The sequence below is a fragment of the Eubalaena glacialis genome, chromosome 10 (genome assembly GCF_028564815.1).
Source record: "Eubalaena glacialis isolate mEubGla1 chromosome 10, mEubGla1.1.hap2.+ XY, whole genome shotgun sequence".
In the NCBI taxonomy this organism is placed as follows: domain Eukaryota; kingdom Metazoa; phylum Chordata; class Mammalia; order Artiodactyla; family Balaenidae; genus Eubalaena; species Eubalaena glacialis.
The window spans coordinates 96,684,966-96,709,322 of NC_083725.1; the positions used below are offsets into that span (position 1 = coordinate 96,684,966).

Here is a 24,357-nt window from a genome sequence, read left to right on the forward strand (position 1 = left end):
TTGCTACCATTGGGCGTGTCACCTATGTTGTTATCCTTTTGGGCCAATCACCACACTCATGCATTTGATGAGATTTTATTTTCAGAAAGGCAGTATTCATTCTGGTTTGTCCAACAGATCACATAATCAAGGAGTTTTTTTGTTTTTTTTTTAATGTTAATCAAGAAATTCCACTCTCATCGGCAAAAGTCAGGCTATGCTGTTAAATACAGCCAAGATTGTAAGCATACAAATGTCATTAAGTTTACTGGATCTTAAATTATTCACCAGTACCCACAAGAAAGAGGCAAAACTTTGTCCTCCTGAAAAGGTGTCTCACTTTTTAGGAAACGAGTAGCGCTTCTGAAAGCCTCAGCATTCGTGATTACGCTAACAGCCCTTACAGATGTATTTTACACTATCTGTTCTGACTCAGCTAGGAGCCAACAGGCTGGATGTCGGCAGGTAAAACACATCCCTTCAGACCTGTTACTGTTCATGATGACATTTGGAAATCTCAAATCGCAACCCCAAAGGCTCCTCCTTTTCCATTCATGCATTATACATACACATATGAAGAGTTTTCCTACCAGTAACATTTAAAATAAGCATACTTAATAACTGCAAGTCACATGTAACACAGAATATTCAAATGTTTAGTTTTTAACTGTGTGTGACAAAGTTAAGACAGCCTACCATTCCAATAAAAAAGGCGGGGAGTGAGAGGGATAGTTTTAACACACCATTAACTTATGCTACTGAGTTTTCCTAGTGAAAGACAGCAAAGCCAATACAAAATTTAGGGACAGAAGAAAACACAGATTTCAGCCTCTGGTACTTCTCTAAAGATAAACCCTGTGCTTCCATGCCCTGCCATCTGGAAAGCTTACCTCCTTCCCAGCCAGACACCTTCTAGCTGAGAATACAAGTCATTAAGAATCTCATTGTCCCTGACAGCCCACACCTGGAACATGCACCATGCTTACCTGGCAATACAGGGGCCATGAAAGGCGAGAATAAAGCATGCCTTGTGAGAGACTGTTGAAAAGAAGCCCCCTGCCCCAGTCACCCAAAAAAGTACTGATCACATTAACTACATCCAAGGAACCAGAGGGAAATAGCTGAAGACTGCAGGGAATATACTCAAGCTGTCACTGCAAAGAGCAGAGTAAGAAGCAGGCAACTTTACTCAAATCACATGCACTTCACTCAAACGTTTTCCCTCAAACAGGTCTTCTCCGCCAACAGAACTGGTCTTCAGAGTCCCTCTGAGTTCCTCTCTCTAATCTAAGTTGCTCAAGCTAGTTTTAGTCTTTCCCAACAGGATCCAGCTGGAAAATATAAAGCCTTTGGAACGCAGCAGCACGGGAAATAAGGAGTATACAGAAACAGGAGATTTAGGAGAAGCCCTCCTGGTGTAGATTTAGAGACAAAAGCTCCAGACTGCCACCAGCAGCAGGATGACCAGCAGAGCTGTTTTCCCTGATATACTCGTCCCATCACTTTTGTTACACAGGTTCTCCTGGCAGCAGCGGTACTGAAGCTCCTTCTCCCCTAAGGCTTTCGCAATGGCTTCGAAACTGCAACGGTCAAACATCCAACACTGGTAGTAAGTTTTTGTTGGCACTGTGGGGGAAATACACACACACAAAGATAAGCAATCAAGCAGGTAAAACTCTGCACCTGTCTTTGAACTCTCAGTTCTACTTCTTAGAACTTATCCTGGGGAAATAGAGACATTTGGGTAAAAATATGTATCCCAGTTAGCTTATAAAGGGGAACAATTAAGTAAATAATGATCCAGCTCTGAATGGAACTTTTCCATAAAAGCAAAGTCTCATCAGAGCCAATACAGTTGTGTGTATATGGAAGGCAACAGGATATCATACTAATGTTTGAGAGAATTACCAAGATTTTTAAACACATGCCCTCTTTGATCCAGCAATCCCACTTCTAGAATTTACTCTATGAAGTTACTTGAAAAAAGGTTAAAGGTATATGCTCAAGAATGGTCACTGCACTACTATCTGTAGCAGCAAGAAACTTAAAAGACAGTTAATAAAAAAGCATTTGAGTAAATTAGGTAGAGTTCCACACAACGAAGTTCCATGCAGATAAGGAATGCCACAGGACCATGTGTATTGACATGGGAAGAGTTTGAGTGTTTTTTTTTAAGTGCAGAAAAATAGATAAATTGGACTTAAACAAAATTAAACTTTTGTGCTTCAAAGAACACTATTTTAAAAAATTAAAAAGACAAAACCCACAAAAAGTGATAAAATGTTTGCAAATCATATATCCGATAAGAGTATAGTATACAGAATATATGAAACACTCTCACAACTCAACAATAAAAAGACAACCCAATTAAAAAATGGGCAAAGGATATAGATACTTCTCCAAAGATATACAAAGGGCCAATAAGTGCATGAAAAGATGCTCAACGTCATTAGCCATTAAGAAAATACAAATCAAAACCACAATGAGGATCAATTCACACCTACTAGGAGGGCTATAGTCAAGAAATTGGAAAATAACAAGTGGTGTCAAGGAAGTGAAGAAATTGGAACCCTCAAATATTGCTCGTGGGAAGGTAAAGTGGTGCAGGTATCTTGGAAAAGTCTGGCATTTCCTCAAAAGGTTAAAAATAGTTACCATATGACCTAGTAATTCTACTCCTAGGTAAATATATTACCCAAGAGAATTGAAAACGATGTTCACACAAATGCTTACACACGAATGTTCATAGCAGCATTAATCAAAACAGCTAAAAAGTGGAAACAACCCATATGTCCATTAACTGGCAAATGATAAGCAAAATGTGGTATATCCATTCAATGGAATATTATTTGGCCATAAAAAGGAATGAGGTACTGATATATCCAATAACATGGGTGAACATTAAAAACATTATGCTCAGGGACTTCCCTGGTGGTGCAGTGGTTAAGAATCCGCCTGCCAATGCAGGGGACACGGGTTCGATCCCTGGTCCAGGAAGATCCCACATGCCGTGGAGCAACTAAGCCCGTGCACCACAACAACTGAGCCTGTGCTCTAGAGCCCGCGAGCCACAACTACTGAAGCCCGTGTGCCTAGGGCCTGTGCTCTGCAATGAGAGAAGCCACCGCAATAAGAAGCCCATGCACTGCAACGTAGAGTAGCCCCCGCTCGCTGCAACTAGAGAAAGCCCGCGAGCAGCAACGAAGACCCAATGCAGCCAAAAATAAATAAATGAATAAAAAAATTTTTTAAAAAGAATAGATTATATACTTTAAAAAAAAAACAAACAAAAAAACATGATGCTAGTGAAAGGAGCCAGTCACAAAGGACCACAACACTGTATGGTTCAATTTATATCTAAATGTCCAGAATAGGCAGACAGAAATAGGAGACAGAAAGTAGATTAGTACTCCCTGCCGGGGTATGGGCGAGGGAAGAATAGGGAGTGACTGCTAATGGGTATGGGGTTTCCTTTCGGGGTGATAATAATGTTCTGAAATGAGTGGTGATAGTTGTACAGAGTTGTGGACATACTAAAGGCCACTGAATTGTGCACTTTAAAATGTACTTTGGAACTGAGATATGTGAATTATATCTCAATAGAAAAAAGCCTAGATGCAGAACAATATGTAGACTGTGATCCATTTGTATAAAGTATATGTGTGAGGGTGAGTATACCACTTTTCTCTGAAAAGATTCCCAAGTAATTTAACAGTGTTACCCTCACAGAAGACTATCTTTCATTTATACATTTCTCTGTAGATTGAGATTTAAAATAAAAAAATCACTGGATGAATTTATTTTAAACATAGCTTAAACTTCCTTTAAAAATCATTAGATTATTCAGTAAAGCAGGAAAATTTTCCAAAAGAACGTGCCATTATGGTCCCAATTTTTACACACAAAGGAAAATGCAGGCCAAAATATACAATGCCAATTAGCTTATAGTGATTTTTTAATATTTAGAAAAATTATGTTAAATATTTTTAAAAAGTGAGAGTTGAGAGAGAAGAGAAGATAGTTGTGCTAGATGCTGGGGACACACAGATACAGAAGGTTGGTCCCTGCCCTGGAATCATTTTCTTTTCTTCTGTGTTGGAAAGAAAAAAATACAGATGCCTATTTCCTTATTTAAGGCCAGTAACTAATTTATTCTATTTCATTCACAGCTCAGAACAAAACTTCTAAGTTTATAACTGCAGGTATAACTGGTTCTGTCCTCCCCCTCAGAGGAGATGAGTGTCTGGCTTGGATTTTAATGAAGTTTGGTCAAGTGGCAGAGGCCAGATAGGAGTGTTCCAGTGACTCTACCTGCTTGGATCATAAATATTTTAAGTGGATGCTTCTAATACTGTACTAAAGAATGCTGTTGAATAGGACAAGTTACTGTCTTATGTAGTAGTAATCAGGCTTTGGAACTGGGAAAGCATTAAAGTCACCAGAATGTTGATTAGGGAAGCCTAACAGCTTGGGGAGAGCAGATAGTAATTTATTAATAATTGCTACCAATTACTCACTTACTATGTGTCCTGCAGTGAGCCAAGCACTTTACTTGAATGAACTTATTTGCATAACAACCTTCAACGGTGACCTTCTCACCAAAGCCACTATCAGAATCACCCGAGTAAAAGTGGATCATATCACAGGGTCACCGGAATGTTAAAGGTTCTCTCTCTGCTAGGCACAGCCTCCCCACTCTCTTTGAAGATTTGCCTTGAGTCTGCCTTTACCAAGCCGTAGTCCCCAGTTGCCTTAGGCATCCTTCAGTGTGTCCCTTATTTGAAAGGCCATTACAGAAATGATTGCTTGGCACTGTCATCAGAGGCTCTGCCAGACTCTAAGTACACGGTTTATATTTCCAGGACCTAGCCAGGACGCCAGTAAATAGTGGCTGAAGTAGCGCCCATCTGTCTCTCTCCTAGACTGAATCTGCACAGCACTATCACGCACATTTCTCCACTAACTGCCCCACTGACCCCGGGAGATAAGTATTCCCATTTCACAGCTGGGGTGAAAATGCGGCTAGATTAATTAAATAATTTCTCCAATGTATGCCTGGCCTTTGATTCGTGTTTATGACAGTGTGCCTCGCCTCTCCCAGGCTGATGTCAATCAGAGTCAGAGGGGCATTTAGATGTTCTGTTACTATCTGCCTTACTGTAAGGTCTGAATATCTATATTTCAAGAACTGCTGTTACCACATGTCTAGCTGAAGTTTGGGGACCTATGTTCATGAGAAGAAGAAAACTATTTAAGATTCACATTATCCTTAAAAAAATAGATTTTATACTTGAGAGTAGTTTTAGATTCACAGCGAAATTGAGCAGAAAGTACAGTTCCCATAGAGCCCCCGACAGCGCCCCCCCTCCACCCCAAACAACCTCCCTCACTATCAAAATCTCCCGCCAGTACATTTGTTGCAACTGATGAACCTACATGGACTCATCATCATCACCCAAAGTCCATAATTTACATTTGGGTGCACTCTGGGTGTTGTACATTCTATGGGGTTTGACAAAGGTATGACATGTGTCCATCATTACAGTATCACACAGTCCTAGCTTCGTTGCCCGAAAAATCCTGTGCTCCACCTATTCATCCCTCCCTCCTCCCCCACTTGACCCCGGGCAGCCACTGACCTTTTTATTATCTCCTTAGTTTTGCCCTTTCCAAAACATCACATAGTTGGAATCATAACAATGTAGCTTTCCCAGAGTGGCTTCTTTCATTCAGTAATACATATTTAAGTTTCCTTCATGTCTCTTCATGGTTTGATACTTCATTTCTTTTTAGTCCATTCTCTGGATGTACCACCATTTATTTATCCATTCATCTACTGAAGGACATCTTGGTTGCTTCCAAGTTTCGGTAATTATGAATAAAGCTGCTATAAACATCCATGTGTAGGTTTTTGAGTGGACATAATTTTTTGACTCATTTAGGTAAATATCAAGGAATGCAACTGTTGAATCTTATGGTGAGAGTACGTTTAGTTTTTTAAGAAACTGCCAAACTGTGTACCAATTCATACTCCTTCCAGCAATGAATGAGAGCTCCTGTGGCTCCACATCCTCGCCAGCATTTGGTGTTGTCAGTGTTTTAGACTTTGGCCATTCTAATAGACGTGCCTCATTGTTTACATTAATCATTTTTACAAAGCATAACAGTTCATTATAAGATGAGTAAATTCTGGGGAATCTAATGTACAGCATTATGACTGTGGTTAACAAGACTGTATTGTCTACTTGCAATTTGCTAACAGAGTAGATCTTAAGTGTTCTCATCACACACAGAAAGGTAACAATGTGAGGGGGTGGATGTGTTAATTAGACCGATTGCGGTAATCATTTCACAATGTATATGTATATCAAATCGCCATGTTGTACACCTTAAATATACACAGTTTTTATTTGTCAATTATACTTCAATAACGTTGGAAAACAACTAAAATGAAAGTTTAACCATTCAGGTAGGAAACAATGGGATTTGTTTCCTTGTCTAGTCTACTTCCCTCTTTCCTTCTCTCCACCTCTACCATCTGACACACCCACTTCATCAATAAAAAACAGAGGCAGGAAGAACTTACTGGTGGCAAGACAGAGATCAGAGCTCAAAGCTTCTAACTGATAATCTAATACTTATTCTACACATAATATTGCCTTTATTCTCTCATTTGGAAATTATACTTTTTGTAGTGGGGGTCTAAGAGACACAGACAATCAGGGTTAAGAAGTAGGTTTCTGTATTCATAGATAATTGGTGCTCAAATATTTGTGGAGTGAATGACTATTCTCTCTGGGGGCCTCACTATGCTTTCTACATTAACAATGAATTAATACAGTCCTCCAGGTGAGGCAGAGGAACTGTCCCCTACAGAATCAAGGACCTTACATGCAGGCCTTGGAATCTGAGCTGCATTCCAGGAGTTTATATCAAAATTATGAGATACTCCTGTTCTTTAGACAGGATAATTCTAATTTGTCCTTACTTACTGAGGGATTTTTCCTTTCTGGGGAAGTGAAACTCCTCCTCCTTTCTATCAGGTTTTTCTGAACATGTGGGTCTCCCAAGCCTTTTATGAGTTTACCTGATGTGCTTAGCATTCCTTGAGGTGGACACTGGGAAGAATTTACATAGAGGGTATGAGTGAACTAACTTGAAGGGTAGTTTTACTTTTATCTCTTAGAGATGGAAGTCAGGGGGTTTACCTCGTACACTAACTTAGCAGATCCTGAAATAGCCACTCCTCACCAGTATCATTTCCACACATTGATTCAATCCAGAACCACACCCAGCAAGAACAGAGGGCATGCCTTTGCTGGTTTCTTGCCTCTGTCCACCATTTCCTAAATTCTATTTTAATAGGATTTATGGAGGAAGCGATTCCATAGTCTAACCAATTTGGAAAATGCAGATTTGACAAAACTTGTCAATGTTGACAGTTCCCTACCCCAAGCCCATGAGTGCCTTGTTCTCTGCGACCACCAAGCCTCGGTACCTACTGTTGCCTTTCTTGGGAACACCCTTCCTCTCTTAGTCCTCTTACTTCCTACTTGTCCTTTGAGCTCAGCTTGAGTCCCCTCAGGACTCTGTATGTATTAAATTCCCCACGGAATGAGACACGGGTATAAATAAAGACATCTGTAATAGCTACACAGGCCTCTTTCACAATTTTCATCATCTCCTTTCTTCATCTTTGTACCCCGAGCTCCTAGCTCAGGCTCTGGCACAGGGGAGGCTCTCAAAAGTTTGGGAGGCAGCCAGTGTTGCTGTTAAGAGCACAAGTGTTGGAATTAGATGGATTCCCACATTCAGATCCTGAGCTGGTTCTTTGACCTTAGTCTGTTGCTTAATCTGAGTCTCAGTTTCCTCATTTACCAAACGGGAATAAAATATTACCCCGAGTGGTAGATGGGAAATATTAAATAAAAAAACAAATGGAAAGTGCTTAGTGCCGCACACCACTGGTGCTATTAAATGGTAGCTATTACTTGTTGAATACGAGTCTAACAAGAATGAGAGTGGCCCAGATCTTTTCCCAGGCCCTCTTCATCCCATTACACTCAGGAAGAGGGGGAGGGGGAGGCTCTTACCGGCTTTAACGATGAGACAAGTATCTTGATTACGTGAACAATTGACGGCAGTAGTGCAGCCATTAGCTGGGTTAATACAGTTGTAGCACTCCAGGCTGTGACCTAGGATCAGGAAGAATGCCCGTCAGGACCTGGTAGACCAGCAATGACTCACCCTCCTGGCAGCAGAAGCAAGCCCACCATCTCCATTAGTGTGGGTCAGAGGTCAGCAACTCAGAGTGGGCTTCCTTCCCACATATATCTGCAGTAGATATATTTTTCCAAGCTCAAACTACAGTTCCAGCAGCAGTTTTTTGGACCCTAAGGCAAGTGCAAAGGGAATTTCCAGATTTCAAAATCCATTTAACTGTGCAATTGAGAAGCTTTCTCCTACTTTCAACCGGAAGTGATTAATCTGCAATGCAATGACATATTAAAAGGAATCCATTAAGAGGATAAACTAACAGAATTCTATAAATTCATTGCTTCCAAGCAATGAATATGCTCTATCACATAACATTCGCACGGACTGATCATCAGGATTTGGCAGTACCTATCTGTGTGAAAAGACACGCTCCAAGATGAAATGCATGAAATCTCATTACAGATCAGTATTAACAGATGAACATTTGCAACCAATTTGATGATGGGGAACACTAACTTTTGAATTCCAAGTAAGCAAAATGTTACTCTCCCAGAAAGAATTCCATTCTTCTCATTAGTAGATCTGTATTATAAATAATTGTACTCAATTATTAAATTTTTGAATTCTGTCAATTAAAAACTTGGAGAAATTTGTTTTCTCTCTTATTTATATAAAAGCCTACATAATATCCTTGATTTTTGTCTCTTGGCCTGCAAAGCCTGAAATATTTACTATCTGGACCTCTGCAGAACAAGTCTGATGGCCTCTGGGATAAGGCGTCCTCACTGCAGCTGTTCCCTGCTGAGGGACTGACCCATCGCCAGAAGCAGACACAGTCAAGGGGCAGGCAGCAGCCATACACTTTAAACCCACGTGGGTGGGAAGACATGCACAGTGACACTGAACACGAGGGTCAACTTATATCAGAAGCAAATGCCTCTGGTTCCCCAATTTGAAAAATGACTAACGCTCCCACTCATGTTCTTAGGATTCATCTTTGGTGGCTAGACTTCAAGTTTCACTGGATTATTTTCCCTTCTCTGTTTTTATAACAACGGTGATGGAAAAAGATGAGTCATATTCCACATTTGTGATGGGAAGAGTTGGAAGCAAGTTTTCCTGATTCATGTGGACATACTCTTTTCTACAATAAGAGATCACCTTCTTCCGGCCACATGGCTTCTGCCACGTAATCAGTATTTGGAAGTACCTATCAGTGTGAAAAGACATTTTCAAAGATGAAATATGTAAAATCTCATAGAAGAATGGCATGGTTAAACCAAGACGAAATGTGGGTTTTAGAACCCAGGAGCTGACTTTTAGTTCTAAGGCCAAAGTCTAGGTTCATCACCAGGGAGAGGAATTCTCAGAAGGCCAGAAGAAAGTGGCTTCTCACTTCCTGAGCACAGATAGGAGTGAAGCTCTCTATAACATCTTTTTTAAAAAAATTAATTAATTAATTTATTTTTTGCTGCGTTGGGTCTTCATTGCTGCAGGCTGGCTTTCTCTAGTTGCGGTGAGCGGGGGCTACTCTGTTGTGGTGCGCAGGCTTCTCATTGCAGTGGCTTCTCTTGTTGTGGAGCACGGGCTCTAGGCACGCGGGCTTCAGTAGTTATGGCACATGGGCTCAGCAGTTGTGGTTCATGGGCTCTAGAGTGCAGGCTCAGTAGTTATGGTGCACAGGCTTAGTTGCTCTGCGGCATGCGGGATCTTCCCGGACCAGGGCTCAAACCTGTGTCCCCTGCATTGGCAGGTGGATTCTTAACCACTGCGCCACCAGGGAAGTCCCTATAACATCTTAAATGGCCACGTCAAACCTTCAGACAGAGGAAAGAGAGCTCACCTTTGGAACTTTCGTGAGGCAGAAATATTCACAGCTAACACAGTGTTCAAATACCTAAACTTTCAATCTTCAGAGAATTGCTATAAGAGGCAGGCTCAAGGATCTCCATCCCCATTTTTCAAGAGAAAACTAAGATGTTAACTAACTTGTCAAAAGTCACATGGCTACTAAGAGTAGAGCTGGGACTCACACCTAGGCGATCAGTTCTGAAGCCCACGCTTGGTTTATTTACCGTGATGTTCTTCTAATTGTCCTGAGTGGGAAAGAGAAAAAACCAGGACCAATTATGGGGGAGACCAGGTCAGGGGCAAGCAATAAGTCAGTGGCTGTTTGATATTCTAGCTACTTAGCCAGGGTGGAGGGGATCTTCTTCACACTCCGACTCCCTCACGAAAGACCTAAGTGCCCCCGAGACCTGTTACAGAACAGCTAACAGCGCCAAACCCAAGCCTGCTCCATAAACAAATGTAGACTGCTGGAAAGCAGGTATGACCAGGCTATTCTTACTACAGAAAATTCACTGGGTAGAAGAATTAAGACAATAACGTATGTTGTAACATAGCAAACCACGTTACAAACCTCCATGACCACAATCAACAGACGTGGGGAGGGAGGGGAGTCGTGACTTCTGTCTTTTCTCAGAAAGGGAAAACTTGTTCAAACGTGTCCTTGGGCTCCTTTGTTCTTTGCTTCAGTTTCCTCAACTGTAACATGGGTGTAATAGTACTGAGCCCTCACAGGATGGCTGGAAGGATTAAATGAGCCAGGGTCCGGTACAGGCTCTAGTAAGCATTCACCATATGGGAGCTACTAAAGCTACACGCTCTAAGACATGTTCCAACATGCAGATGCCTCTGTAGTGCCCACCACGTGGCTACTTCCTTTTCTGCCTCCCGTCCCCACCCCTCAAAAATAACAATTAGTAGTACCAACATGACATAGGCAGAAAATGACCTTTGATGTTCATAATGAAGCAAAGCAAGTAACACAGGTGTTCCTACTGTTACAGAGGTAACGAGGATCTCCAGGAGGCAGGGAGGGGTGGCCCCGTGAAGGAGCTGGGGCAGACACTCTGGTGCCAGGCTTATTTGGGTTCAAATTCTGGCTGCACCACTTTGGTGTGATATTTTACAAGTTATTTAATCTCTTTGGGCCTCAGTCTTGTCACCTGTAAAATGGCAATAAAAATAGTCCCTGCTCCACAGGGTGGACATGAGGATTAAATAAGTAAATACATGTAAAATGCTGAGAACAGTGATTGGCACGTGAATGCCATGAACAGCAGCTGCATCACATGGGAGAAGCCCAGGGCGGGCGGCTCAGCTCAGCACTCTGAAGATGGCAGCCATCGGTAGCCCCAGCGGCTGGCGGTGAGTGGGGTGAAACTTAAGCAGCTCGGTGTAATCGCTCCCTACCAAAGCAGCTCTGTCACCCAGGATGAACTGTAACTGAGGAAGGTGCTCCACTCAGGGTAGGGCCGTAACACAGGAAGGAGCAGTCACGCCACCCTGGACCTGTAACACTGACGGCGAAAGAACCGAAGCCCCGCCCGAGGTCTGTGGCATCAGCTTGGTCTTCCCGAGGCCTAAGAAAAAGTTTAGGGCCAAGGCGGCCTACATGATCCAGATCCATGTCCCTCTGGACCACTCACCTACATGGCAGAGGACAGCCAGGCTGAACAGGAGCCCGAGCAAGACGAACCCTCCTTTGCTTCCCATTGTGACCGGCTACAGGTTCTGGAAGGAAGGAACACAAAGCATTGTCATGAACCAACAGGTGATTGCCGGGTATCTCAGAAACCAAGAGCTGGAAGGCCTGGGGGCTTTCAGGAAACATGGGAAGGAGTGAGCAGACCAAGAAAGCAGGGAACCTCCGGGCTGGGTGCAATGAACTGAGGGTGCTCTCAGGTGGGGCACGGCTTGGTCCCTCCCCGGCTGAGACCTCGGCTTACTGAAGAAATGCTGCTGGGCCTGGTGGGAGGGGCAGCTGCAGGGAGTCAAAGCACACCGGGCCCACCCCAGCTCTCACCTACAGTAGCCGTGCACCGTTGAATAAATTCAGTTCCTCTGAGCCTCAGTGTTCATGACTGAGTAGTGGGACAGCACTATCTTCCCCCTCAGGGTCGCTGACTCAAATGAGAAGATGAACAAAGTACGTAATGCAGCACCTGCAAGGCCCCACCCCCAGCTGCTGGCTGAACTGAGCCTGAGCCCAGCGAGGGCCACTTCTCCAGGCCACGCCACTAAGTGCATCAGATGGAAGGGGTAACTCTGGAGGGCACCAGTGTGCATTCAGCTGCAGAACAGGAGGCAAAGGCTTAGCGTGCACAGAAGCTCTGGCTCCCCACCTCCTCATCACTCTGGAAAAGTAAGGAGGGGTTCCAGGTACCTCTGATGACAAGTCCCCATTACATTAATGCCTAGATGTGTGGCAGTGAGCATCAGGGGAGAAGAGGGGAGGGCTGAACCCTCCTTTTACCCGAGCAGGAGGCCAAGACACAGGGAGGTTTTTTTTTTTTTAGACTTTATTATTTGGTTTTTAAAGATTTTGATGTGGACCATTTTTAAAGTCTTTATTGAATTTGTTACAATATTGCTTCTGTTTTATGTTTTAGTTTTTTTGGCCCCGAGGCATGCGGGATCTTAGCTCCAGGACCAGGGATCAAACCCACACCCCCTGCATTGGAAGGTGAGGTCTTAACCACTGGACCACCAGGGAAGTCCCCACAGGGAGGTTTTTAACTTGCCTAAGTCCAAATCATGAGCAGTAGATCTAAGGAGTCCCCCGACCCCACCCCGACTTCCCTGAGCCCATCATCCAACAAGGAGGCAGCAGCTGCTCCAAACCAGGGCGGCTCCACATTCTATTCTCCTGGGCCGCACAGGCCAGGACTTCTGCCCAGTAGACAGACGGGGCTCTTGGTGGGTGGGCCCTGCCCTCCTCTGGGTTGGAAATGGCATCTCTCACACCTTTGAAGGTCATGTGATGCTCAGGAGTTGGCTGAGGAAGGCCAGGGGAGAACTGGGGAGCGAACAGGGCAGGGCCTGGCGTTGCCCAAAGAAGACGCCATTGAGTAAGCCACGCCCGGGAGAGAGACAGGTCGCCTGCTGACATGTGGGAGAGTGGGAAGAAAATCTAACTGGGCCTGGTCTTTCTTTACAGATTGAATACCCCCACTTCCCTCTGGCACCTGCAACGCCTACCACAGCCTACTAATGCCCCCCGCCACCGGGCTGACCCTCCCGGGGCGTAGCTGCCCACAGCACCCCTGCGCGGTGAGGACCTGAGGCTGCCCGAGGCCAGTGGTCAGAAACTCAGACTCTAGGCTGGCAAAGATCTGGACACAAGGTCTGGCTCTGCCACGGCTACCGAGCCTCATTCTCCTCACCTATAACAAGGGGCAGGTACATGGGCGCTTTCCCACACCAGGAGATTGAGGTGAGATAAGACAAGTTAACTATGTGCTTGACAGTCACAGAAAAGTGGTGGCTGTCACAGCTTCCTACCTCACCCTGGACTTCCTTCCTGACCACACCCAGACTTCCTGCCCGAAGTCAGGCACGTCCATACCTCCCGGTCAGACTATCGGCCTCTCCAGGCTCTCTTGTTCCCTGAGCCTGAGAGAGGGAGGCAGCGAGGTCTCTGCATCCTAATAGCTCAGGGAGAGGCCCCAGCCCCTCTCGCCAGCACCTGACGCCCCTGCAATGCCCTCTGCCGGGAGCCAGATGGGTCAAGGGAGAGAATCACAGCGTTCCCGCGCCACCCACCCCCAGCCAGTGACCCAGGCCCAGCACACCCCAGCTCCCTGCCTGGTTCCTCACGCTCGGGGGCATCTGGGTAGAAAGGATGATTCACACACTCAGCTTAGACAGGCCTGGGGCTGGGAAGAAGTGCTGCAAGAGAACAGGAGAGGAAGGCACCCATCTGAGCTCCGCGAACAGGGACGCGGGGAGCATCAGACTCTTCCTAAAAGTTAAGAACATCTGCTTCCTCAGGCAGCCCTATTGGAGGAGGAGGGAGGGACCTCCTGACGGGGGCGGGTAGGTGCTGGAAGGGTGCCGGGCTGGCAGGAGCTGCAAGCTCCAGGAGACTTCCCTCGGAATGGTCCTTGGCATGAATAACACAATTACAACAAACAAAGAGGGTGCAGTGCAGTGAACTCGCCCTTGATGACGCGCATCAGAAAGAAGGGTCTACTAAGAAAGGCTCATCTCTTAACAAAAGCAGCGGAAACGGCACAGTGAACTGGTCTAGGGACAGGCTTTCTCGTCGACCGGTGAACAAAGCCTTGAATATTTCTGGCTCTGCCACTTACTGCCGTGTGTTACTCGACCTCTGGGCCTCCCTTCTTCACCAAGTAAACACAGGGATAATCACACGTACTGCACAGCATGGTGCCTGGCCAAAGAAGGCCCTCAAAAAGCAGTAGCCACCATGAGTATTACTGGGAAGTCATGAGGTTCCCAGGAAAAGAAATTGGGCAGGGAGGGGGTGTTGGGGGTGAAGGGTGGGGAGGGTCGACAGAAGGTAGCATCAGGTCAGGAAGCTGGACAAACACTCTGGACTGCATGGGCAGGGGAGATCGCAGCCCCCAAACCTAAGGCCATCCATCCGGGTTGGATGGGGAGTGTCAAGACTGAGCTTTAAGTCCACAGGACTGGCTGGTAGTCACAGCGGCTGTTTCTGTGACTTGGCTATGGGAGGGCCAAGATGGCAGAGAGAGGAAGTAGTCAGCGTACGGACGTTGAGCTGTTCGAATCGGAAGACCAGGTCTTCATTAACCACTACTGAAATATGAATTTCCAAGGGCGATATGTTGTTATGAAATGGCAGGGGTGGGGGACAGAAAATAGCTGATTGTTTTAAAGCTATTTTATAAATGCCCCCAAAATGCTGATAGTAGTAAACACTAAGCAGGATTATTTATAATCTCTTATTTCTCTTCCTGACCTTTTACTTTTTGCCATACCTCCCCAAATATTCTATAATGAGCCAAGCATTATTTTTATACTTAGAAATAGGAAACTCCACACATTACAAAACTTTCCCTTGTAGTAGTCATAGATCACCTGTCTTCTGGCAAGTCTGTTACAGAATTAAAAAAGAGAACTGAACCTCATGGCTTGAAACTCTGCCCCCTAGTCTAAAATATCCTCCATTTTAAATTTAAAAATGATGCCCATAAGTTAAGTGTAGATCAGATGGTAGATGAACCAAGAGAGCTGCCATTACTTTTCCAATCCACCCAGCCAAACACTTAGATGCAAGATGCATCCAGAAGACCTCATCACTCTTTTCTAAACACATTAGGACTGATTTAAACAATGGATTTAATTATTGGAAACAGCCCAAAGTCATTCTGCCTCCCATCCAAGTACTAACCAGGCCCGACCCTGCTTAGCTTCTGAGATCAGATGAGATGGGGCGCGTTTAGGGTGGTATGGCCGTAGACCCAAAGTCATTCTGGAAAAGGTCCACAGAATAAGATCGGTGAGCCTATTGGAAAACACCATTTGGGAGTCATAGGACACGTCTGGAGCCAGCCTTAGGAAGTCTGGACAGATTTTCCTGGGTAGCTCTGAAGTTGACTCTAAAGGGAATTCCTTCAGGGGCACGCCAAATAGGCTTTTCACCAGAGGAATAAGTAACAGTCAAGGATATATAAGCATTGTTTAAAACAGTAAAAATTTGGTAACATACATTTCCAACAAGAAGATGAGTAAATTATGGTACACTTCCATGGTGGGGAACTACACATCCGTGAAGAGTAACAGACATGGAAGGCTATTCACAATGTATTAAGAAAAAAAGCCAGTTTAAAAATAGCTATAATTTTATTACTTTGTCTTAAAATATATATACACACACACACACACACACACACATACATACACACTCGTATAAAAAAATGCTTGGAACAACTTCCAACTTTTCCAAACATTTTAGATCATGTGATTAATAGCACGGTAGAATTATGAGCAGCTTATTTATGCTTAAATATATTTTCTTAACAATGAACATTTTTATAGAAAGAGCTCTCGACATGAGTGAAGAATATTTTAATGTACTTATGTGTCATTTCACTTGCAGCTTAAGTTTTTATTTTTGTACTACTCCACCTGATTAAGTATTAAAAATATATACCACCTTTCAAAATTTGCTACATTGAGGTAAAAAGTATTTCATGTATATATATTCACCTATGTCTAAAAATAGTTATTTTAGTCACACCCTGTATTTGTAAAAAAAAAAAAAAAATGAGGCTTGTGTGATTTTCTAGTAGTCCTGAAAGACCTATATTCTAATCCCACTCTGCTGTCAATTTATATAACCTTAAAGCAGTCAACTACTTTACTTCAGTTCCTAATTTGTGAAATGGTAATAATGATTTTATAGAATGATAAAATATAAAAATAAGACTTGAGAGTTTTAAAGCTCACTATGGGCTAAAATGTTACATGGCACTTTAAGGAACAAACAGACAAATGCACACACAATCCTGGGGTTACTCTGTCCTGGGCTTAGACCTGACCTAGAAATAATATTTTTACTATTAGGTGCCAGATTTCTGAATTTCTTCCAGTTTATCAGGACAGCAAAATAAACAGCTATAAAAGCCAGGAGAAATGGTTGAGAGAAACCAGGGCTGTCCTATTTGGAAAAGTAGGGTCAGAGACAGTAACCATCTTCAAATACGGTAATGGCCACCAAGGAAGAGAGGGAGAGGTTAGTCTGTGTAATTTACAAAGAGCATTAGGATCAATTAGGGAGGCATTCTGAGCTTCCTAAGAGCAACTGCTTGCTATCACTCCACCCCTTCCTCCCTCCCTGCCATGTGCCAGGCACTGTGCAAAGTGTCAGCACATGTGGAAATCAATTCCCTTGGTGAAATGTGAAAAACTCCCCATCACTTGGAAATGTTCACACAGAGAGCAGAGATCACAGATCAGAGATGATGCAGAAAGATGCCAGCAGAAAGCAGCAAGGGGTTAAAACAAAAGATCTCTGAAGTACTAGAGATTCTCATCCTACAATAAGAACCAACTTGATCATTATTTATTCATTTCCATCCACCTGAGATGTAAGGGGAAGCTACAAGTTGCAAGGTGATTTACAAATACAGGCATCCCTAATCAAGTTCCTGAAAATGTTTTGGGTAGCTAGTTTATGGATAGTGCAAACCTATATTCCATTATTTTAAATAGGAAAACAAAGACATGTTGCTGTCCATCCAAAGACCCCAGCCAGTCCCCCCAAATATCTATCTACCTATCTACGTATCTATCTATCTATCTAAACAATCCAAATAAATGTGAACATAAAATATTTAACACTCCAATGACCCAACAAACTGAAGGAATACATCGGTGGGTATATTTACTCTACGAAGCAAGTTCAGTCTCGGCACCTACCCCCCAGTCATCTCCACAACGATCATTTATGAGCCCACTGTGAGCTGAGCAGGTGCCATGCTAGGCACTGGGCTACAGTGACTGCTGAACCAGGCGAAGCCCCACTCTCAAGAACCTTACAATCTAGCGGAGGTGGACACCAACTAATGTTAAAGACCAGGAAGAAAATAAAATAGGGTAACAGTACTGCTTCTCTAGCTTTAGTGGGCATCAGAATCACCTAGAGGGCTGTTAAACACAGATTGCTGGGCCCTGACCCTAGAAGTTCTGATTCTGCAGGTCTTGGGTGGGGTCCAGTTAGAAATTAGCATTTCTAACTGGGGACCACACTGAGAGCTGAAGATTCAAAGAGTGAGATGGACTTTGCCCACCCATGGGGATTCTGAAGACAGAGCAAGGGGGTCACAGCTGAGGCATACAGGTGGCCTCTAGAAGTGAAGAATGGTCCTTAACTGACACTCAGCCAGGAAATGGCACCTCAGTCCTCCAACCCCAAAGACTGTACTGTGCCAATAGCTTGAATGGTCAAGGGGACAGATTCTCGCACAGAGCCGTCAAAAAGGAACACAGCCCTGCTGACACCTTGATGTGAGCCCAGTGAGGCCCGGGTCAGATTTCTGACAGATGGAACTGTAAGATTAATAAATTTGTGTTGTGTTAAGCCACTAGGTTTGTGGTGATTTGTTTCAACAGTAATAGAAAATGAATACACCAACCTCAGAACTGGTACGTGGCAGAGCAGCATCTAAACCCAGGTCTGAGCTCTTAACCACAGTTAAACTCTCTGGTGGGGAAACTTCTTGTGAATTCAGCTTCTGAAGTAAATTGGTTAACAAAGGCCACCAGAGAAGAGATTTTACATCGGCGATGTTGCCACAAGATTCACAGATGCCCAGGGGTATAGTTTCTGTTCCTGGGAACCTGGAGCCTTAGAGGCTGATAAACTTTAAGGCTATAAGTATTCTCAAAAATTAAACCCAAAGTTCCTATTTTATAGGAAATTAATGGAGGCCCCAGGGGATGAAATTACCTGTTCCCAAGGCAACAGGTTAGTTGCAAAGACACACTGGGTGGATCTTGCTTCTATTTACCAGGGGCCAGTAACTCACAAGTAACTTAACATTATCTGGAGGCCAGTAGTGTTAGTGGCTTGGGGCTTTGCCTCCTTATCACCTTGTACACACACAGCCAGGCAAGCTGAGAAGATCACTGATCTTACACAAAGATCACTCAGCTCAGAGAAGTCATTACATCAGCAAGTAGAGACAAACAGAAAGCCACCATCATAATGAACAGCCCCTCCCAGCTACTCTGAGGTGCCAGAGACAACCATCTCAGAACTCTCTAAACTACACAAATCGGAAGCTTCCTCAACAAGGAAGGGCCTTCCTTGCACTTTGTCCCAGGAACTCAAGTGTCTAGTTCTCCAAAGAGGGCCCTTGTCAGACAGCTTCATCACGGCCCTGCCCTTTGAGATTGTACATGCAGAGCCAACTGTGTAGTGAAGATATTTCACAAGATATAGGGTGTAGTAATAACATGTCCTCCGCTTTGGAAAATCTCAAGCACCTCTGGGCTTGGTTTTGTTTATGGCGTTTTTGTTCGTGAGGTTCTTCTGGAGCTGGCCCAGAATTTTTAATGCATTTCTTTTCAAGAGCTTGTACCTGCAGCTGTCAAAGCTGAATGCCATTAGACACCCGCTCTCCACACTCTTAACATCCATTTTTATTTGGACTTTTACCTTACAAGCTACTCAGCATAATGAGGTGTTTTTTTTATAGTTTTCTGTTTGAAAATACAGAAGCCATAGTTTCACACATTTGGTCCGCAGTCAGGCACCTCCCTCAATTAACATTCTGAGCTGTATGTGCCTTCCTTAGAGAACTGGGAGTAAGCTGCCCCCAACGGGGAACATGGATACTGAAACATTAACAGCCACATTTGTTCTCCACTTACCAGGTGCGCACAGAGCCCTTTCCACGAATTATCTCATTTAGTCCTTATGACACCCTAAGAAGTAAGGCCTGTTATTTTAGCAATAAGAAAATGAGGTTAAATAGCATGCTCAGGATTACGCAGCCAGTAAGAGCAGAGCCAAGACTCAAACTGGTGCCAAGCCCAGGCCCTTGACCACAAATGAACTTCATCACTTCTCTGCAAGCAAACCATGTGTCAAATTGTACTTATTTTAGGAGAATTCCAGAGCCATCATCACCGACAGATGAAGCTAGACAACGGAGAGCAAGGTGGTAGGAAAGAGCTGTTTCCCTGATCTGTGATTCTCAGAATTGTACGCAAAGTAATCTTCGGATTATCTCGCCTGTATTTGAGGTCTCTCCCTCCTTTTCAAGAAATGTCTATCATCACAAGCAACCTTGATATGGTGTGGGCTATATCTCTAGGTTTGTAAAATATATGGGCTGATTTGTTTAGAATGAAATAGAATTATTGCAGTTGAGAGTGGTGGGCAGGTCTCAGCTGGAGCCCCCTGATGTCCTCAAAAACCTGGCCAAGAACAGGATTTTTAAAAGAATCAGCTGGCCACGGCAGGAGGCACTTTCAAAGTGGACATGAGGCATTATAGGAAGGAAGGAAAGCACTGGTCAAAAGGAAAACCGGAGGAAGCCTGAGCCAGAGCCTTCACTAGGTGGCAACCAGGCCGAATCGCTATTTCACAAAGACTCCGAGGGCACGGACGAGACCCGAGTTTCAGAAGTCACACAACTACTGCCAGGGTGCGTCACAAACCCCAGCTCTTCTCCGTGAGAGTTCCGGGATAAGGGGTGAAGCCACATACGTCAGAGGAAAAATGGAACGTTACGTGGTACATTTCCAGGATCCATGGAAATAACCACTACTTAACGTTTCCTTAAAAGTCTGCCGTCAGACTCTATGAAGGGTGCGGCCCAAGCTGGCCCAAGCAAACTAAAATTGGACTTAAAATGTCTAAGTCACGACCCCACCCTGCTGTTTAAAATTCAAAATTTAAACCTCCAGAGGAAGAGAAGAATGTCCATAACTTCCAGGGATGGCATTAACCTCCTTTCAAGGTGCGATGCGATTTCTTTTCTCTAAACTGCAAGAGCTTCCCTTCAGATTCAAATTTCCAAACAAATACTCCCAGGGGAATGGAGGGCAGGGCCCGCGGAACGGGGGCTGTTTGGGAAAGCGCGTCCGCTCCCCCCTTCTCGTTGGTCGTATACAAAGGAATCGCGGGGAGGCTGCGGGCCGCGGGGGGGGGGGAAGGGCGCCGGATCTCGCCGTCCCCGGGCGCGGAGGCCGGCGCAGGGTGGGCACGGCCCTCTCGGACCCTCCAAACCCCCCAGTCCCGCGATGGCAGGGGCCCGGGCCCAGCTGCCCGTGGGCGCATGCGCCGGCCCACATCCCCGAGTGCTGAACTGGGAGCGCGGCTCCTCTCCCCTCCCGGCCCCCAGACCTCACCTTCCAGCCCCAGTCGTCCGCTTCTGCGCGGGTACGCCTGCTAGGGCCGTCCAGTCCCTTTTTATCGCCTCGGCTGGGGCGGGCTCCGCCTCCTCCCGCCGGCCCCACCCCGCCCAGGCTCCGGCCTGGCCCTGCGCGCCGCAGTTTGCCAGCGAAGGTCACCCGACCCGGCGCAATTGCGGGCTCCAGCCCGGTGCAGAAAAAGACCTGTGGCCAGGACTAGATTAAGACCTTTATGGTAAAACACTGAAAACGGAAAGTTTATGATGTTCTTCCTCCGATTTGTTATCGAAAACCAAAACAATATGAAACTCCAAGATTTATGAATTTTCCTCCTTTGTTGAAAAAAATATGAAAATGTTTTTCAAAATGTTTGTGTGCCCTTGTCAAGCTCCCAATTGGCCCGGCTGTCGGTTTAGCCAGCCTGGCTGCAGCCTGAGGCTCCTTTCTGCTCTCGGGCTCTGGTAGCCTCCAAGTACCCTTCAGCCATAGTCACCTCTGTGACTTGTTTGGAACCAAGATGAAACTCTGCTGTGGGTTTTTTTGGGGGGGGGAGGGGCGTGCCCTGCAGCTTGTGGGATCTTAGTTCCCCGACCAGGAATGAAACCCACGCCCCCTGCATTGGAAGCCGGGAGTCTTAATAGCTGGACCGCCATGGAAGTCCCTAGAACGTTATTTTTAGGTGAAGATGTAATCTGAAGTTTCTGGTTATCACTTTGTCACTACTCACTGCAGAACCGGCTTAAAGAGCGCCATACAAGGGGGAGTGGGAAAAGCAGGGCAAAAGTACAGGTCTTTCTACAAGAGATTGACCTCTGTTGGGGACTGTGAGACTCTTTGAGGATCAGGGTAAGAAGGTATTGCATCTCAGGACTGCTCATGTTGAATCGGGAGCGGAGGAACCCATGACAAAGTTCAAGCAGGGGAAATCATATGACAACTGATCATGACACATGCCTTCTACCATGATCCTCTGATGGCTTTGGGATGTCAGGGAATGAATTTCATTTGGGGGTGCCTTAATCTTGGTTTTTCTCTATACAAACAGGATTCTCAAATCAGAAAGATTTGCTTTGATATTTAAAGTGTGTCTGCTTAAATCAGCTAATACATGTGTTTCCTATGATAGCTTGTTTACGAAGCTCTTCCACATGCATTTTCTATGCATCCTATAAGCTCTTCCCTCCTTTAAACTCTCTTGGGTTCTGAGATGCCACTCTCTCCTGGTTTTGCGGCCAGTTCCTTGACCTTTCGGTCTTGAGATTCTTTTCCATTACCCCCTCATAATGTGGTGTTGCCAGGGTTGGACTGAGAACCATGGCTGTATGTTTTCCCTGGGAGACTATAGTGCACCCACTGTTTTACCTTGGGAATACAGTTGGCCCTCCATATCTGTAGGTTCAGCCAACCAACTGCAGAATATGCAGTTACCAAGGGCTGGCTGTATTGCACCATTTTATATAAGGGACTTGAGCATGTTTTGGTATCTGTGGAGGTCCTGGAACAAATCCCCTGCAGATACCGAGGGATGACTGTATGTATGTTTGCAGATGATTTGCAAATCTTTATTCTCCAGTCCCGACCACTCCCTGGATCTTCATATTCATATCCAACTGATTACTGGACAACTCCATTTGTATGTCCCACAAACACCTTGAACTCAAAATGTGTCCAAATCTGAATTCATCTCCAATGTTCCACTGCTTTTCCTGCAATTTTTTTTTCATAAATGAAGCCCCGTACCTGGAATCAACTTCTATTTCTTCCACTCCCACACATGCAATCACCAACTCCTGCCTATTTTATCATTTAGCTGCTTCAATTTCATCCTCTCTTCACTCTACTCCTACTGATAACTGCCCTAATTCATGCCTGTAGCATGTCTTACTTGGGCCATTACAATTCCTTCATACCAGGTTTCCAGGCTGCCCATGTTAATACCTGCATCTCTTGCCCCTTCTCTACTTATCCTCCTGCTGGAGACCTGGCTGGTTTACCTCTCTCTAGCCTTATGATTGACTTTTTACTTTCCATTTAATTTTTCCCTTTTCTCATCATCCTTCCTGGAATACAATATGACTGCAGTTGCTATCTTGCAGTCATGAGGTGACCTTAAAGGTTAAAGTCTGCTACGAATGGTAGAACAGGAAGATGGAAGGAACCTAGAATGTTGACACCATTGGGCCACCTTATCAGTCCTGAGCTAGTTACCTCCTACTTTTCACAAGAGAACAAAAAAACCCTAAGCTATTTAAGCTCCGGTTTATTTACATATCTGCCTCTCCTGATACATCAAGCTTCAGACAAATGAGTAAAAGGTAAGTGGTGTTCTGAAGGGACCTAGGAGCCAGAAATGGGCTTCGCTCCACCAAAAGCATAGTCTGACCAACTGTTAGATCCCTTTTCTGTGTGAATACACATTCTTGACAATGAAATAAAACACCTGAGGTTGTTATCAACTAATCAATCACACCTTAGTATGAACTAGAGACCATTCATTCAACATACTAAGAGAATGAATTCTGATGGAAGGATAAGCAAGCCTGAAGCATTCTGAGGAGCAAGGATTGGATGGGGTGGCAGGGAGATTTGGGACATCATGAGTACTCTGGGAACTGAGAGAAGAGAGGCCATTCTGAAAAAAGAAAGATGCAAATAATGGCAAGGTATCCTGGCGCCAGCTTTAACTTCCAACGTTAACTAGTTTTAATTAAATCACTGACTTACTGGGGAAGTTTATTTTTCAAAAAACCAGTGGGTTGATTAAAAAAAGGATAGGGCTTCCCTGGTGGCGCAGTGGTTGAGAATCTGCCTGCCAATGCAGGGGACATGGGTTCGAGCCCTGGTCTGGGAAGATCCCACATGCCGCGGAGCAACTAGGCCCGTGAGCCACAACTACTGAGCCTGCGCGTCTGGAGCCTGTGCTCCGCAACAAGAGAGGCCGCGACAGTGAGAGGCCCGCGCACTGCGATGAAGAGTGGCCCCCGCTTGCCGCAACTAGAGAAAGCCCTCACACAGAAACGAAGACCCAACACAGCCAAAAATAAATAAATAAATAAAAATTAAAAAAAAAAAAAGGATAGGCATAATAGATTTGGGAGCCTATTTAAAAAGAAATAAGCAGGAAAAACTACTTACTCCACTTCAGAACATTTTGACATGTGCCAGTATGAAAGACTAAGTTTGCCTTCATGGTCCCTGATGGCAGCTGCTTAATCCTGTATATACCTCCCTCTTCCTACAGTTTTCCCTACTAAAGAACTGTTCCTGGGGGAATTGCAAGGTGGAGTACATGACAGAGTATCGTCAAAGCCAGGAAATGACTTTGAATGGGCCTCTGGCAATAGGCCAATGAGTTTTGATCTCATCTTCCATCTTAAGAGCAAAGGCTTATTAATATTAGTTTATGGGAAATAGGCAATTATACAAAATACAGGATCGGAACCAAAATATGTTTTCAAAATG

General features: G+C 44.6%; 1 protein-coding gene across 1 annotated transcript; it reads right to left on the reverse strand.

Moving 5' to 3' along the window:
• Positions 1-614: 614 nt before the first annotated feature.
• Positions 615-20,999, reverse strand: CD59 (CD59 molecule (CD59 blood group)). The gene is made up of 4 exons (XM_061201568.1): positions 20,893-20,999; positions 11,691-11,775; positions 8,073-8,174; positions 615-1,605 (listed from the first exon to the last, which is right to left on the reverse strand). The coding sequence occupies exons 2-4, from the start codon at positions 11,755-11,757 to the stop codon at positions 1,403-1,405; spliced, it is 372 nt and encodes a 123-aa protein (XP_061057551.1). The 5' UTR covers positions 11,758-11,775; positions 20,893-20,999; the 3' UTR covers positions 615-1,402.
• Between the last annotated feature and the right edge of the window lie 3,358 nt (positions 21,000-24,357).

Bases quoted from the DNA above. Each gene is read 5' to 3' on its own strand.
- CD59 (XM_061201568.1), bottom strand. From the start codon at position 11,757: ATGGGAAGCAAAGGAGGGTTCGTCTTGCTCGGGCTCCTGTTCAGCCTG. The intron at 8,175-11,690 runs GTGAGTGGTCCA...TCCTGATCCTAG, and splicing joins GGCTGTCCTCTGCCATGTAG to GTCACAGCCTGGAGTGCTAC. The intron at 1,606-8,072 runs GTAAGAGCCTCC...TTTCCCCCACAG, and splicing joins TTGTCTCATCGTTAAAGCCG to TGCCAACAAAAACTTACTAC.